At 43.4% G+C, this 15013-nt stretch overlaps 1 protein-coding gene across 1 annotated transcript in view; it reads right to left on the reverse strand.

The window, feature by feature from the left end:
• Window positions 1-391: 391 nt before the first annotated feature.
• The window catches only part of nsg2 (neuronal vesicle trafficking associated 2), an 85525-nt gene continuing 70903 nt past the window's right edge, over window positions 392-15013 (reverse strand). The window contains exon 5 of the mRNA XM_078231617.1: window positions 392-1549. Within this exon, the coding sequence (XP_078087743.1) occupies window positions 1346-1549 (204 nt within the window). The 3' untranslated portion in view covers window positions 392-1345. The remainder of the gene's footprint in view (window positions 1550-15013) is intronic.

Here is a 15013-nt window from a genome sequence, read left to right on the forward strand (position 1 = left end):
CCAAATCCATAGTAATGAAGTTGACTCTAATCTGCTCTCTGAAATGGTCGAGCAAGCCACTTAGTTCAAGAGCGATTGGGGGTTGGTAATGCATGGTGGTTTTGCCAGTGATGCTCACCTCCCAAGAACATGTATTTAAAACTCCTGGACACTGGTATTATTGCAAATATCTGTCTTCACCCAATGCTTGCTCTGGTGGGAAAGAACGGAAGAAATTGTTGCAGCTACCAATACCAGCAGGTATGAAATAAATGGTGTTGCAACAATGCAGATAGTGATTGTACCATTGTTCTCAGCAAGTAGCAGTAAGGTCAGAGTTGATGAAAGCTGATAACGTTTGCTCATTTTGTTTTATTTGTGATCAGCAGGATAAAAAATAACCACTGAAATTGTCAGACACATCTAGCTTTATTTCTTTATCGGAAAAATCCCAAGAAACACAACCAAAAATACTTTAGTTTCTGCTAGATAGTGACAAAAATACACCACAAGGAGTTATAAATTATTCCTTCCTTTTTTTACATTAGCTTGAAATCAACACGATTGACAATGTAATATTACATGTGAAAACATAAGATGATTCTGCACTTGTGTTAAATACTATTTATTACAATTCTCTACCAAGCTTCAGCTACAAATCTGATAATTCATGTGAAATCTAATGTATAAATCCCCATACTGCATCCCTTAATATCCAGAATTCATATGTACAGCAGTCAATCACTCTATCCCTTTCCAAGCATAAGCATTGCTGGAGTATGCAGGAACTACAGGGCACCCCGGTGTCTGCAGGCAAAGGAGAAATATTTATCAACTGCTCTTCAGCCAATGGCTGAATTACATAAGCTTTATCTGTTTTACTTCTAGAAAAGTGCAGCCACTGAGGGTGACAACATCATATGATTATAACTGTACACGTCAGCTAAACGTGCAAAATTTCATGCACATAAACTGCTCATGCGGGAAATGCTCTATTTCAAATAATGATTTAAATGTGCACGGCTTCTGTCTTCGGGAGAGAGCTCACTGAACACTTTATGAAGGTTATTTCTGAAATTCAATTAAACAATAAGAACAAATTCATTGAAGACAGATTTCTTCAAGTAGCCTATTTAAAAATGAGTTTATAACGTGAAGTGCAGCAACACCAAACATGCCTTTGTACAAAAAAAACTTCAGAATCAATTACAAATCAACAAGGACAAGGGACAAAAGAAACAATTATTGTATAATCCAAATACTGCTTCTTTTTGGAACTGATACAACAGTCCGTTATGAGCAACCTTAACACCTTTCACTTCGTTTTATGTTTTGAAAAAAACGTCAGCACCCCCCAGTAAGTTGTTCAGTGACTATCACTGCTTGAGGATTTTGAATCATGTTCTGCTGGCTTCTCAGCTGATGCAGCAGGCAGCCATGGAGAGACTGACCGGGAAGTGGTTTGTTTAGCCAGGCTGTAATGGCTGATGACCGTGTAGAATCGCCCTCGGGAAGTAGAGTCTTGTGCTGAGTAGTAGGCTTCAAGAGATGCTGGTATACAGCGTTTATGCTGCCGGGAAAACAAAAACAAAATTATCATTACTTGCTTTGCTTTTTATAAAAATTTCAAAATAACTAACTAGACTTGAAGTAAAATAAATATATGAACCTTCTCAATCCCTCAGTCCAGTTAAAATAGTCCCTGTCCAGATACCATAGCCATGGAGAACACCACATCTGAGCTGAGAGTGAAGCTCCTTGTTAATTATTGTGACTGATTATACAAGGCAACCACATATCCATTGCAACAAGGGAAGGTACAAACACAACATGATTCAAGTCAGGTAGCTATAAAAAAACTTCTTTCCTGTGCTTGAGTGGTGTACATTTTACTTACCTTACAATATAAGCACTGGTGATATTTTACAGAATTTGACTTGTTCAAGGGCCAATCCATGTTTGTATGATTACAAATCCAAGGTACAGATAGGTACAGTGCCATCAACTATGCAAATAGAAACTCTCAAACTGTGTATCAAGTCCAAATTCAGCATCATCAATGTTTATACGGTCAAGGTAAGTAAAAGATACACCAGTCAAGTTTAAGTATTAGTGTCACAAGTAGTCTTACATTAACACTGCAATGAAGTTGCTGTGAAAATCCCCTAGTCGCCACACTCCGGCGCCTCTTCGGGTACACTGAGGGAGAATTTAGCATGGCCAATGCACCTAAGCAGCACATCTTTCGGATTGTGGGAGGAAACAGGAGCACTCGGAGGAAATCCATGCAGACACGGGGAAAACGTGTAGATTCCGTACAGACAGTGATCCAAGCTGGGGAATTGAACCCAGGTCCCTGGTGAGGCAGCAGTGCTAACCACTGTGCTACCCTGAACAGAAGTTTTTGATAGATAACTAACTAGAATCATGTTGTGTTTGCACCTTCCCTTGTTGCAATGGATTTATGGTTGCTTCGTATAATGAGTCACAATAATTAACAAAGATCTTCACTCTCAGCTCCACTCTTCGGTTATAGACGTTTTCTTGTAGGTTTTCAGGTTCGGTATTGTCTCCTACAAATTTTCAATCAATATATTATTTAACTATTGCCCTGGACAGTGGGATCTATGTTTTAGGTCAAAGTTTTAACAGTAGTCAAAGCAGAACAAGTATTATGCTGTAATAAAATGCCCCCAACTCCCCTAACGGTTCAAAGAATTTGTTCAGTGAATGGTTGAACCATCTAGATCAGGCAGGTCCAAGATTCAATCTGTCAACCAGTTGATATCAGCCAGGACAATAATAGAGATGCTGCTTAAGGCCAGAAATTTTATATTTAATCACTATTGTGCAGTCCTTCCTGGAAATGTGTGTACGGTTGCAGAGCAAAAACAGCAACAAATTTAATTGCGGTAACTTCTACATCTGAATTACCTACAACATAATACAATCAAGACGCCACATAAGGGGTAGTTGATTGAGGTACCAGATCACATGGAACTACACCTCAGCAGGTAGTCACTATTTTCAGGAGAGAAAATCTATGAGAAAAGGAGAAAAAGGCCATCGCTCTGTCTAAACAGCTTGGTTGGCTCTGTAGACTGGTGTTATGAACGTTTGCTCTCTGCCAACACCATAAGATTCACCCCAACACCATAAAATACAGGGCACTCTCAATCCTGTTTGATGCAGAGAATAAATCCAGCAAGAATATGGAACAAATTACAATACCTTAACCCAGAGACAAAGAACAAAGAACAAACAACAAAGAACAAAGAACAATACAGCACAGGAACAGGCCCTTCGGCCCTCCAAGCCCGCGCCGCTCCCCGGTCCAGGATTGAATCCTGAATCCAGGATCCCCGCCCAATTTTCCAGCCTATCTACATACCAATATCCTATCCACCGAGCTGTCCCTCACAGCTACGATGCTTTGTTCATTACAACCTATTAACTTACCCCCACCCCCCCATTCCAGACCATGTGATCTCCAGGGAGAGGCGAAAACCCAGAGTGAAAAACCCCAGGGCCAATATGGGGAAAAAAAAATCTGGGAAATTCCTCTCCGACCCCCTGAGGCGATCGAAACGAGTCCAGGAGATCACAATGGCCCCGATCGGAAAATGCTTCCCAACCCTAGTCATTTCCACTTCCACGAACACCATATGAATTCCCTGCCCCCGAGACAGGTTCCCAACTATCCGCAGTCTCACTCTGTACTGGCACCAGCAAGATGATCGTAGAATGAAGCCTTGAAACGAGAAACCAGGAACAATTAGCCCGCGCCGCTCCCTGGTCCAAACTAGACCACTCTTTTGTATCCCTCCATTCCCACTCCGTTCATATAGCTGTCTAGATAAGTCTTAAACGTTCCCAGTGTGTCCGCCTCCACCACCTTGCCCGGCAACACATTCCAGGCCCCCACGACCCTCTGTGTGAAATATGTCCTTCTGATATCTGTGTTAAACCTCCCCCCCTTCACCTTGAACCTATGACCCCTCGTGAACGTCACCACCGACCCGGGGAAAAGCTTCCCACCGTTCACCCTATCTATGCCTTTCATAATTTTATACACCTCTATTAAGTCTCCCCTCATCCTTCGTCTTTCCAAGGAGAACAACCCCAGTTTCCCCAATCTCTCCTCATAACCAAGCCCCTCCATACCAGGCAACATCCTGGTAAACCTCCTCTGTACTCTCTCCAAAGCCTCCACGTCCTTCTGGTAGTGTGGCGACCAGAACTGGACGCAGTATTCCAAATGCGGCCGAACCAACGTTCTATACATCTGCAACATCAGACCCCAACTTTTATACTCTATGCCCCGTCCTATAAAGGCAAGCATGCCATATGCCTTCTTCACCACCTTCTCCACCTGTGACGTCACCTTCAAAGATCTGTGGACTTGCACACCCAGGTCCCTCTGCGTCTCTACACCCTTTATGGTTCTTCCATTTATCGTGTAGCTCCTCCCTACATTATTCCCACCAAAATGCATCACTTCGCATTTATCAGGATTGAACTCCATCTGCCATTTCCTTGCCCAAATTTCCAGCCTATCTATATCCTTCTGTAGCCTCTGACAATGTTCCTCACTATCTGCAAGTCCTGCCAGTTTTGTGTCGTCCGCAAACTTACTGATCACCCCAGTTACTCCTTCTTCCAGATCATTTATATAAATCACAAACAGCAGAGGTCCCAATACAGAGCCCTGCGGTACACCACTAGTCACAGGCCTCCAGCCGGAAAAAGACCCTTCCACTACCACCCTCTGTCTTCTGTGACCAAGCCAGTTCTCCACCCATCTAGCCACCTCCCCCTTTATCCCATGGGATCCAACCTTTTTCACTAGCCTACCATGAGGGACTTTGTCAAATGCTTTACTAAAGTCCATATAGACAACATCCACGGCCCTTCCTTCGTCAACCATTTTGGTCACTTCTTCAAAAAACACCACCAGGTTCGTGAGGCATGACCTCCCTCTCACAAAACCATGTTGACTATCGTTAATGAGTTTATTCCTTTCTAAATGCGCATACATCCTATCTTTAAGAATCTTCTCCAACAACTTCCCCACCACGGACGTCAAGCTCACCGGCCTATAATTACCCGGGTTATCCTTCCTACCCTTCTTAAATAACGGGACCACATTGGCTATCCTCCAATCCTCTGGGACCTCACCTGTGTCCAGTGACGAGACAAAGATTTGCGTCAGAGGCCCAACTATTTCACCTCTCGTCTCCCTGAGCAGCCTTGGATAGATTCCATCAGGCCCTGGGGATTTGTCAGTCTTTATATTCTCTAATCAGTCTTTATATTCTCTAATCATGCGGACCTCAATCATGCGGGGGATCCTTGCTCAACTATGAATATTATGAGGCTGTCCTTTTTTTTTTCCAAAGCTACTTGGTTCCACTAAGTAAAATAGTCAGAAAGAGGAACGGCGGCTTCAGTTCGGGAGAGGCAATGGTCTAGTGGTATTATCGCTAGACTATTAATCCAGAAACTCAGCTAATGTTCTGGGGATCTGGGTTTGGATCCCGCCACGGCAGATGGTGGAATTTGAATTAGATTTTTTTTAAAGTCTGGAATTAAGAATCTACTGATGTCCGTGAAACCATTGTCAATTGCTGGACAAACCCATCGGGTTCACTAATATCCTTTACGGAAGGAAATGTGCCGTCTTTATCTGGTCTGGCCTACATGTGACTCCAGAGCCACAGCAATGTGGTTGACTCCCAAATGCCCTCGAGCAACTAAGGATGACAATAAATGCTGGTCAATCAGTGATGCCCATATCCCATGAATGAATAAAAAAAAAAGTTGGCAGAATTTGTTTGAGGCATCACGTTGGAACATAAAAGGTTATGCCATGCAGAAGAGGAGAGTAAATTCAGTCTCATCAAAGCTCATCTCCCCAAGGTCATTGCAGCTCGGATTGTAGTTAGTAGTCATTTTTTCATTTTGTTTTTGGGAGGACGATGACACTAGCAAAGAACCATTTACAGCACATTCCTAGTTTCCCTGAAAGGTTGAGACGGTCCTTCTCCTGGAACCATTGTGATTTTTTCAACAAAGGTGTTTTTGCAATGGTATCAAATTATTGGCTGGGATGTTTTGGCCTTGCATGTCCTGACACAGTAAAATCCTGCCCGAGATCAATGGACCTTTCCATGGTCCGCCCCTCGCCCACTCCAATTTCCGTGGCGAGTGGGGCGGTAAAGTTCCAACCATTGAATTTTATAGATAGAAGAGGCTCTCTTCACTGAAGAATATCAGTCGTCTCAAGTAGGGTTTACAATACTCTGCAATATTCTTGGAAATTTTTCTGGAAACAGCCCTCAAATGATTAGGTTTACTTAATCCAATTTCACAGCTCATCGTGGTCGGATTCTAACTCATGACATCAATACCATAACAACTAGGCTATTGCATCTCTCTATTCCAAATGCATGCAACAGAAATGGTTTTATTTTTAGTAGTCTGACAAGCAAAATTATTACATCAAAAAAAAGGCCACTATAGGTTAGAAAATTCACTAATTTATTATTAAAGGTAAACAGAACTTTGCGTGGAAATAGTTCTAAATGCTCGCTTTGCCCATCTATATACGCAACTGTGCACATTTGGTTATATATTCTGTTCAATTTCCTATGTATTCCCAGAGGCCACTGGGGATGACAACACTGTTTCATTCAACTAAACAACATTGCTGAATTTGCAGGCTAGTTTAATTTGGAATGGCATGATTCAATGATATAAAATCAACAAGAATTAAATGTGATTAAGCATATGGGAAGTGTAGCATATAATTGCAAGAATCAACAGGAGGTAAACTATTGAATTAAAAATCGTTTTAGCTGATGATCAGGCAGTTAGGCAGCTGTAATCCGTGCTCAATTATATGCTGCAGGAATAAAAATTTTGAGCATCAAGTATGTACACGTTATATTCACAAAACTGGATATATGGGGAATGTTTCCCCTTTATATTTTGTGCTTTAAATATAAATGAACATGATAATTTTACTGATGATTACTTCCTAGTAATCAGCTATTATCACTTATATGTGTAGCAATTGCACCACAATTATTAATCTTTTGGTACACAATGTTACAGTTCTCCATATGTAGGCCAAGTCCCTTATGGTCCCTTATGAACGAAAACCTGCCTTTATTCATCACCATGTACACAATACAATTCCTGGGTTTCACACATCACTACAGTTACGGTAAACTATGTATTGGTATATATGACCACCGTGTTCTACTATTTTCAAGAGTGGAAAAAGCATATTGACAAACCCATGCGTACAAGCCAAATCTGCTGGTCAAATTTACTTGCAAATGAAATAATTTGCAGAACAAAAAAGGAACAAAATACTAAAGCAACACAATACCAAAATGTATAAACGGAATCAAGCTACATATCCCTGTGGGATATGAGTGTGGGACCCTGTGATTTATATAAACAATCTAGAAGAAGGTGTAACTGGGGTGATCAGTAAGTTTGCGGATGACACAAAATTGGCAGGACTTGCAGATAGTGAGGAGCATTGTCAGAGGTTACAGAAGGATATAGATAAGCTGGAAATTTGAGCAAAGAAATGGCAGATGGAGTTCAATCCTGATAAATGCGAAGTGATGCATTTTGGTAGAAATAATGTAGGGAGGAGCTATACGATAAATGGCAGAACCATAAAGGGTGTAGATACGCAGAGGGACCTGGGTGTGCAAGTCCACAGATCCTTGAAGGTGACGTCACAGGTGGAGAAGGTGGTGAAGAAGGCATATGGCATGCTTGCCTTTATAGGACGGGGCATAGAGTATAAAAGTTGGGGTCTGATGTTGCAGATGTATAGAACGTTGGTTCGGCCGCATTTGGAATACTGCGTCCAGTTCTGGTCGCCACACTACCAGAAGGACGTGGAGGCTTTGGAGAGAGTACAGAGGAGGTTTACCAGGATGTTGCCTGGTATGGAGGGGCTTAGTTATGAGGAGAGATTGGGTAAACTGGGGTTGTTCTCCCTGGAAAGACGGAGGATGAGGGGAGACTTAATAGAGGTGTATAATATTATGAAAGGCATAGATAGGGTGGGAAGCTTTTCCCCAGGTCGGTGGTGACGTTCACGAGGAGTCATAGGTTCAAGGTGAAGGGGGGGAGGTTTAACACAGATATCAGAAGGACATATTTTACATAGAGGGTGGTGGGGGCCTGGAATGCGCTGCCAGGCAAGGTGGTGGAGGCGGACACACTGGGAACGTTTAAGACTTATCTAGATAGCCACATGAACGGAGTGGGAATGGAGGGATACAAAAGAATGGTCTAGTTTGGACCAGGGAGCGGCACGGGCTTGGAGGGCCGAAGGGCTTGTTCCTGTGCTGTATTGTTCTTTGTTCTTTCGTTCACCCAGAGGGTTGTGAGTATTCCACATCATTGAGTTAAGGCCGAAACAGGTGGGAATTGGGTGGGATTCTCCCAAAAAAATCCTAAGTGCTGAATCCACGTAAAAACCAGCAGGGTTTTCAAAATGAATCTCCCAGACTCCGTGCACTGCAGAGTGCCCGAGCGTGAATCTCATTAAAAATCTGTGGGCGGAGCCTATTCCCGCTGGAGATGCCGGCAGCATAGCGCCGAGCGGGCCACTGCGCATGACAATCTGAGGAGAGATTGGGTAAACTGGGGTTGTCAGAGCAAGAGATCGGCACATGCGCAGTAGCCCCGCACTGCCGGCCTCCCGATCACTGGCTCGCTCGTCGATCACTGGCCAGCACAGCAACCCCCATTGCTGGCCATAGGACCCCCCCACTACCCAATCTCTGGTCTCCCGGAAGTGTCCAGGCCGCCTCGACACCCCCCCATACCTCATTCTTGGCTTCCCCCCTCCCACTCCCAGCAGTCCCGTTAGTGGGGAGTTGTTGTAAACCCCGCTGGAGTGAAACATTCCGGCACCTGGAGACTAGCGGAGGCTGTGGCACCCAGCGGGAAGCCCGCTAAACAGCCTCTGCAGCACAACGCAGCGGGCTGGGAGAATTGCCCCTGCTGTCTTTTTCAGCAAATCAAGAGATTGAGGTAGTGGGAAAGCGGAGTTGAGGCACAAGATCAACCATGATTATATTGAATGGAGTGGGCTCGATGGTCTACTTCTGCTCCTATTACTTATGCTCTGAGAAAGAAGCAGAAAGAAATAAGGCCTTTGTCATTGTCAAGCTGCACACATTTTCAGCTTCCAGACCTTTACACTGCCATAGAAAGAATTCAAAGGAATTATCAATGTCTGTTTTCATACAAGGCTAGTCGTGGCCTGCCATTGTGTAGTTTAATAACTGTCTGCCTATTAAAGAATGCATTGCTTGCATATTGGTACAACCAAAATGGGTTAAACAATCCCAGAAGTCAGGTCTGCAGGGACCCTCAGGTTCATATTTTAATACAGGGAATTTAACTCTTCGATTAACCACTCTGAAATGTTATGATGGCCATTACTCCATAAATTTTAAAGTTTCAAGGTTTATATTATTAGTGCCACAAGTAGGCTTACATTAACATTGCAATAAAGTTACTGTGAAAATCCCCTAGTCGCCACACTTCGGTACCTGTTCGGGTACACCAAGGGAGGATTTTAGGGTGGCCAATGCACCTAACCAGCATGCCTTTCGGACAGTGGGAGGAAACCAGAGCACCTGGAGGAAACGCACGCAGACACAGGAAGAATGTGCAAACTCCGCACAGACAATGACCCCGGGTCCCTGGCACTGTGAAGCAGAAGCACTAACCACTGTGCCATCCTGTATTTCTCTCATCCTCAGGAAGCTAGAGAAGAAGGTGGTCTTGTGGAGGAATGATGAAAGGATGCCTGTCAGTGTCAGAGGCAAGCTGCAGGAATCTGCTGTTTTTGATCTATATGGATCTATCAATTCGTGCCAGGGTTAATGGGGCATTTTGGAGGTGTGCCTTCAATTCCCATATTTTACCCGGGAGGCGTTTCTTCAGATCAGAATTGTGTCTTGAATTATGCATCATCTTGTTATACAGAAAAGTAGCCTTCAGATGCCGAAAGTTGAAGGAGCACATGTATAGTGAGACATGTAGCCAACCTGTAAGTTAACCTATATGTCAGTAATTAACCATGCATCACATAGTGTTGCTATTGTTAGATGTCAGTGTGGCAAAGTTTTCAATTGTACATTACACCTTTAAATGCACCCTACTAAGCTATATATGCATGATATGCAACAAAAGAGCTTTAACTTTGTGTGCGAACTTGGCATGGAGAACATGCAAATTCGGAAATTCTATGAATGATAGTAGAGTAGAAGAGAATCGGTCATTGTGAATTCCAAGTACCAGTTAAAGGAATACTGCTGAACTGACATTCCTTGTGCAGACTTTTGACCATACCTTGGGACCTATTTCAGGCACTGGGAGAAACAAAATCGCAGTTTCACTCAGAAAGCTTTCCTCTACATTTTGCATTACCTATGGAAAGCAATGTATTTCAAGAGCATTACTGAACTACGATCTGAAAGGTGCATATGGGATCCTCATTAGAAATCCCACTTTACTTGATCTCTATGCAGCAGAATGAGGAACAGGAGAAGGTTGTAAGGAAAGCAAGATTAATCGGGCGTCACCGGAAGACAACATGACTTCCTGAGCAGCTCTCACTCAGGCACAACTGGCAAGGTCCTTCTCAGGAGTTCTGTCTTGGAAAGCTATGTTTCGGTCATAATATTTTATATCATGAATCAGGTGAATGAAGGAGCAGCACTCCAAAAGCTTGTGATTTCAAATAAATGTGTTGGACTTTAACTTGGTTTTGTGAGACTTCTTACCATCCTAGGGTTACCATTGATTAGAAACTGAACCAGACCAGCCATAGATATATGATGGTTACATGAGCCAGAGGCTGAGAGTTCTGTAGTGAGTAACTCACCTCCTGACTCCCCAAGCCTTGACCAACATCAAGAAGACAAATGTCAGATGTGTGATGGGATACTCCACTTGCCTGGATGAGTTTAGCTCCAACAACACTCGAGACGTTTGACACTACCCAGGACAAAACACTGCCCAGTTGATTGGCACCCCATCAACCACCTTATGCATTCATTCCTTCCACAGGATTGGTTCAACATGGTTTATCAATGGGTGACTCTAAAAAGCTTGATGATAACATAGCTTATGTTACAAACCCAGCCCATCAAGTACAGGATGAAGATAAAGGTGACAATGGCTTCCAGACACACTCATTTGATTCTACTTTGTAATGAATATTTGGAAGTGTTGATTCATCAAAGAGATGAAAGTGTTCACGGGAGTTGATGGGGTGCTTCTCTGTGTTAACAGAGAGGATGCAGCCTCTGAGGTGGACACACCAGATTTGCCCCAAGAAAAGGATTCTGACTATCAATGATGAACAGGCAAATCGGCAAGATTCTAAAATTCCTCGGAGTAAAATAAATATCCACTATTCCCTCCAGAATGCTTTGCAAACTTCTCCAAACAATTACCAAAGACTTGCATTCCTTCATTAAGTCCTTCTTCATTGAGTTGATCGGCTTGTCTAGATTTCTCTTCACTGAAATTTAGATGAGGTAAGATGGGTGAAGGTTCAATTAGAGCATAAACACTGGCATGGAATGACTGGGCTAGATTGCCATTTATCCTATGTAAACAGCTTTGCAGATGCTTCTGCAGATGCCACTTATCATAGATCACAACAAATAAGTCAACCCAGCATATAAGATGACCCCATCTTTTCAACCATAGATCATGTTTAGATCAATATTAGGGAGGGAGTTTCCCTGAATCTTCAACATTGACTCCAAACTTCATGAAGTCTCATGGCATCAGGTCAAACATGGGCAAGGAAACCTCCTCCTGATTGCTACCCACTCCCCTCAGCTGGTGAATCAGTACTCCTCCACATTGAACACCAATTAGGAGGAGCATTGAGGGTGACAACTGCACAGAATGTATTCTGGATGGCAGACTCTAGGAACTCAAAACTGGGAATCCATAAGGCACTGTGGACCAATAGCAGCAAAACTGTGCTCAACCACAATCTGCAAACTCATGACCTGGCTGGGTACAGTGCAGGAAGGGCATGCCACGCAGCAGCAGACATACCTAAACATGAGGTGTCCACCTGATGAAGCCACAACACAGCGCTATTTGCATGCCAAACATCATTAGCAGCATGCGATGGACAGAGCTAAGACATCCCACAACCAAAAGATCTGATCTAAGCTCTGCAGTCCTGCTACATCCAGTTGTGAATGGTGGTGGACAATTAAACAACAAACTGGAGAAAGCTCCACATGTATCCACATTTGTGCAAAAGACATGGCTGAAGTATTTGCAACCACTTTCAGCCAAAGGTGCCAAGTGGATGATCAATCTCGACCTCCTCCGGAGGTCCCCAACATTACAGATGTCAGTCTTCAGCCAATTTGATTCACTCCATGTGATATCAAGAAGCAGCTGAAGGCATTGGATACAGCAAAAGCTATGAGCCCCCACAACATTTTGGCAATAGTAATGAAGATTTCCACTCCAGAGTCAGCTGTGCCCCTAGCCAAGCTATTCCAGTACAGCTACAGCACTGAAATCTACCTGGTAACATGGAAAATTTCCCTGGTATGTCCTGTCTGCAGAAAGCAGGACAAATTCAATTACAGCTCTGCAAGTCCACTCTCGATCATTAGCAAAGTGATGGAAGCTGCGATCAATGGTGCTATCAAGTGATACTCAGCATCAACCTGCTCATTGATGCTCCGTGTGGGTTCTGCCAGAGCAACTCAGCTCCTGACCTCATTCCAGCCTGGATCTAAACAGGACAAAAAAGCTCAACTCCAGGTGAGCTGGGAGTGACTCACCTCAGCATTTGACTGAGTGTGGCATCAATGAGCCCAAGCAAAACTGGTCAATGGGTATCCAGGGGAAAACTCTCCACCAGTTGGGAGTCAAACCTGGCACAAAGCAAGATGGCTGTGGTTGTTGGAGGTCAATCATCTCCATCATGGGACATCGTTGCATGAGTTCCTCAGGGTAGTGTCCTATGCCCAACCATCTTCAACTGTTTCACCAACTTCCCACCATCCTAAGGTCAGAATGAGGATGACTGCATGATGCATCCACTTGTCTGAATGAGTGCAGCTCCAACAATACTCGAGAAATTTGACACCATCCAGGACAAAGCAGCCCGTTTGATTGGCACCATATCCACTGCCATCTTATATATTCATTTCTTCCACCACCGACGCACAGTGGTAGCAGCATGTACCATGTACAAAATGCATTGCAGCAACTCAGCAAGGCACCTTCAATAACATCTTGCAACTCCACGAAGTCTACCACCTAGAAAGATAAGGGAAGCAGATGTATGGAAACACCACCACCTAGAAGTTTCCTTCTAAATCACACCATCCTGACTTGGAACTATATCGCCATTCTTTCACTGTTGCTGGGTCAAAAGTTTGGAATATAAGTTGACCTCTCTTTACTGCTAAGAAATGTTATATCTGCAATACAGTCAATCTCAATTTTTCACCTCAGAAATGCTTGTTTTACTCACCTGATAAATTGGTGTATGGGATCAAGGAGGCAATATAGGCTTGGTGGCTAAGATGATGCACAGGAATCCAAGATAAGCCCACACAGAGCAGACAGCACATGACGAATGGCAAAAATAATGAAGCACAAAGCTGATTTCAAGCTAAAAGTTGTAACATTTCCTAACTCGTCAAATAACTATGCTGCAGCAAGACTTCAGTGTTCATGAAAAAACTGGTGTGAGAATGGAAGAAGAACAAATCTGCCTTTTAAGATCAAGTGTGCCGTGAGAACAGGGACCAGCCTCTGACCTGATCTGAGAAGCATGTATCGGAATGGATCCTTAAAAATTGTAAGGATGCATCATCGCAATGCAATGCATGAATATGCACTGAAGTGGGCCAAGTCAAATCGCAAGTGGGGCATCTCTTGTTCAAAGGTACTCAGTGCCAGATCAAGGAACACAGTAACGGGGAGAACCACCCCTTGCCCTTGCTGCCTGTGACCCTCATCCCACCCTCATTCACCTGTTGCCTAGCACTGCCAGCGATTCTGAGCCTTGGGTGGAAGCATTGCCAGCAACTGCCATCATGCCCCCCAAAGATGCACATTTGCCAGCTACTGATGGATTCAAAATGTTAACTCTGTTTCTCTCACCACCAAAGCTGCCAGACCTGCTGACTTTCTCCTTATTTTCTGTCTTTGTTTAAGATTTTCAACATCCGCAGTATTTTGCTTTTATTTTGGCATGTGATTTGGCAGGAGGTGATGTGGGGCTCTCGCCGTCTCTCTCTAGCCAGTAGGTGAGACCTGCATTGTCTCTATTCAATGCCACCCTATGTCTCACCATGTATCATTTCCTCATCTATACTTCTAGGCTGCAGAGTGAAAAGGCAAGAGTTAATGGCGAGATTCATGAGAGGTCACCGGTGTTTCAAAGGGGTCTGCAGAATTTTGTTCTGCAGCATTCTTTTCAGCCGTTCTACTCAATGCCACAGTCACTCCATTTTATCAACTGTACTACTGCAATATGATGGCTTCTTGGTATTCCAACAATGGCATCCCACAACTCTCACCCCACCACTCTTATCCCACAACATTGAGAACTTTGTTTCCCAGGCAACATTTTTGGCAATTCTAATCTACTTTCAAAAATGTTAAACCTTTTAACAAAAAAAAATCAAATTTGTAGCTTAACCAAATGTATGTATGCACAACCAAATGTATGATTGCATTTGATACAAAGATAGGTTGGAAAGTGTGTTGTGAAGAGGACATAAGGAATCTGCAAAGAGACGTAGATAGGTTAAGTGGGTGGGCAGAGTTTTGACAGATGGTGTATAATGTGGGAACAAGTGAATTTGTCCACTTTCGCAAGAAAAGCAGGTATTATTTAAATGGAGACAGATTACAGAACCCGACAGTACAGAGGAATCTGGGTGTCCTGGTACATCAATCACAAAAAGTTAGTATGCAAGGAAAG

Source organism: Mustelus asterias, chromosome 16 (genome assembly GCF_964213995.1).
Source record: "Mustelus asterias chromosome 16, sMusAst1.hap1.1, whole genome shotgun sequence".
Classification (NCBI taxonomy): Eukaryota; Metazoa; Chordata; class Chondrichthyes; order Carcharhiniformes; family Triakidae; genus Mustelus; species Mustelus asterias.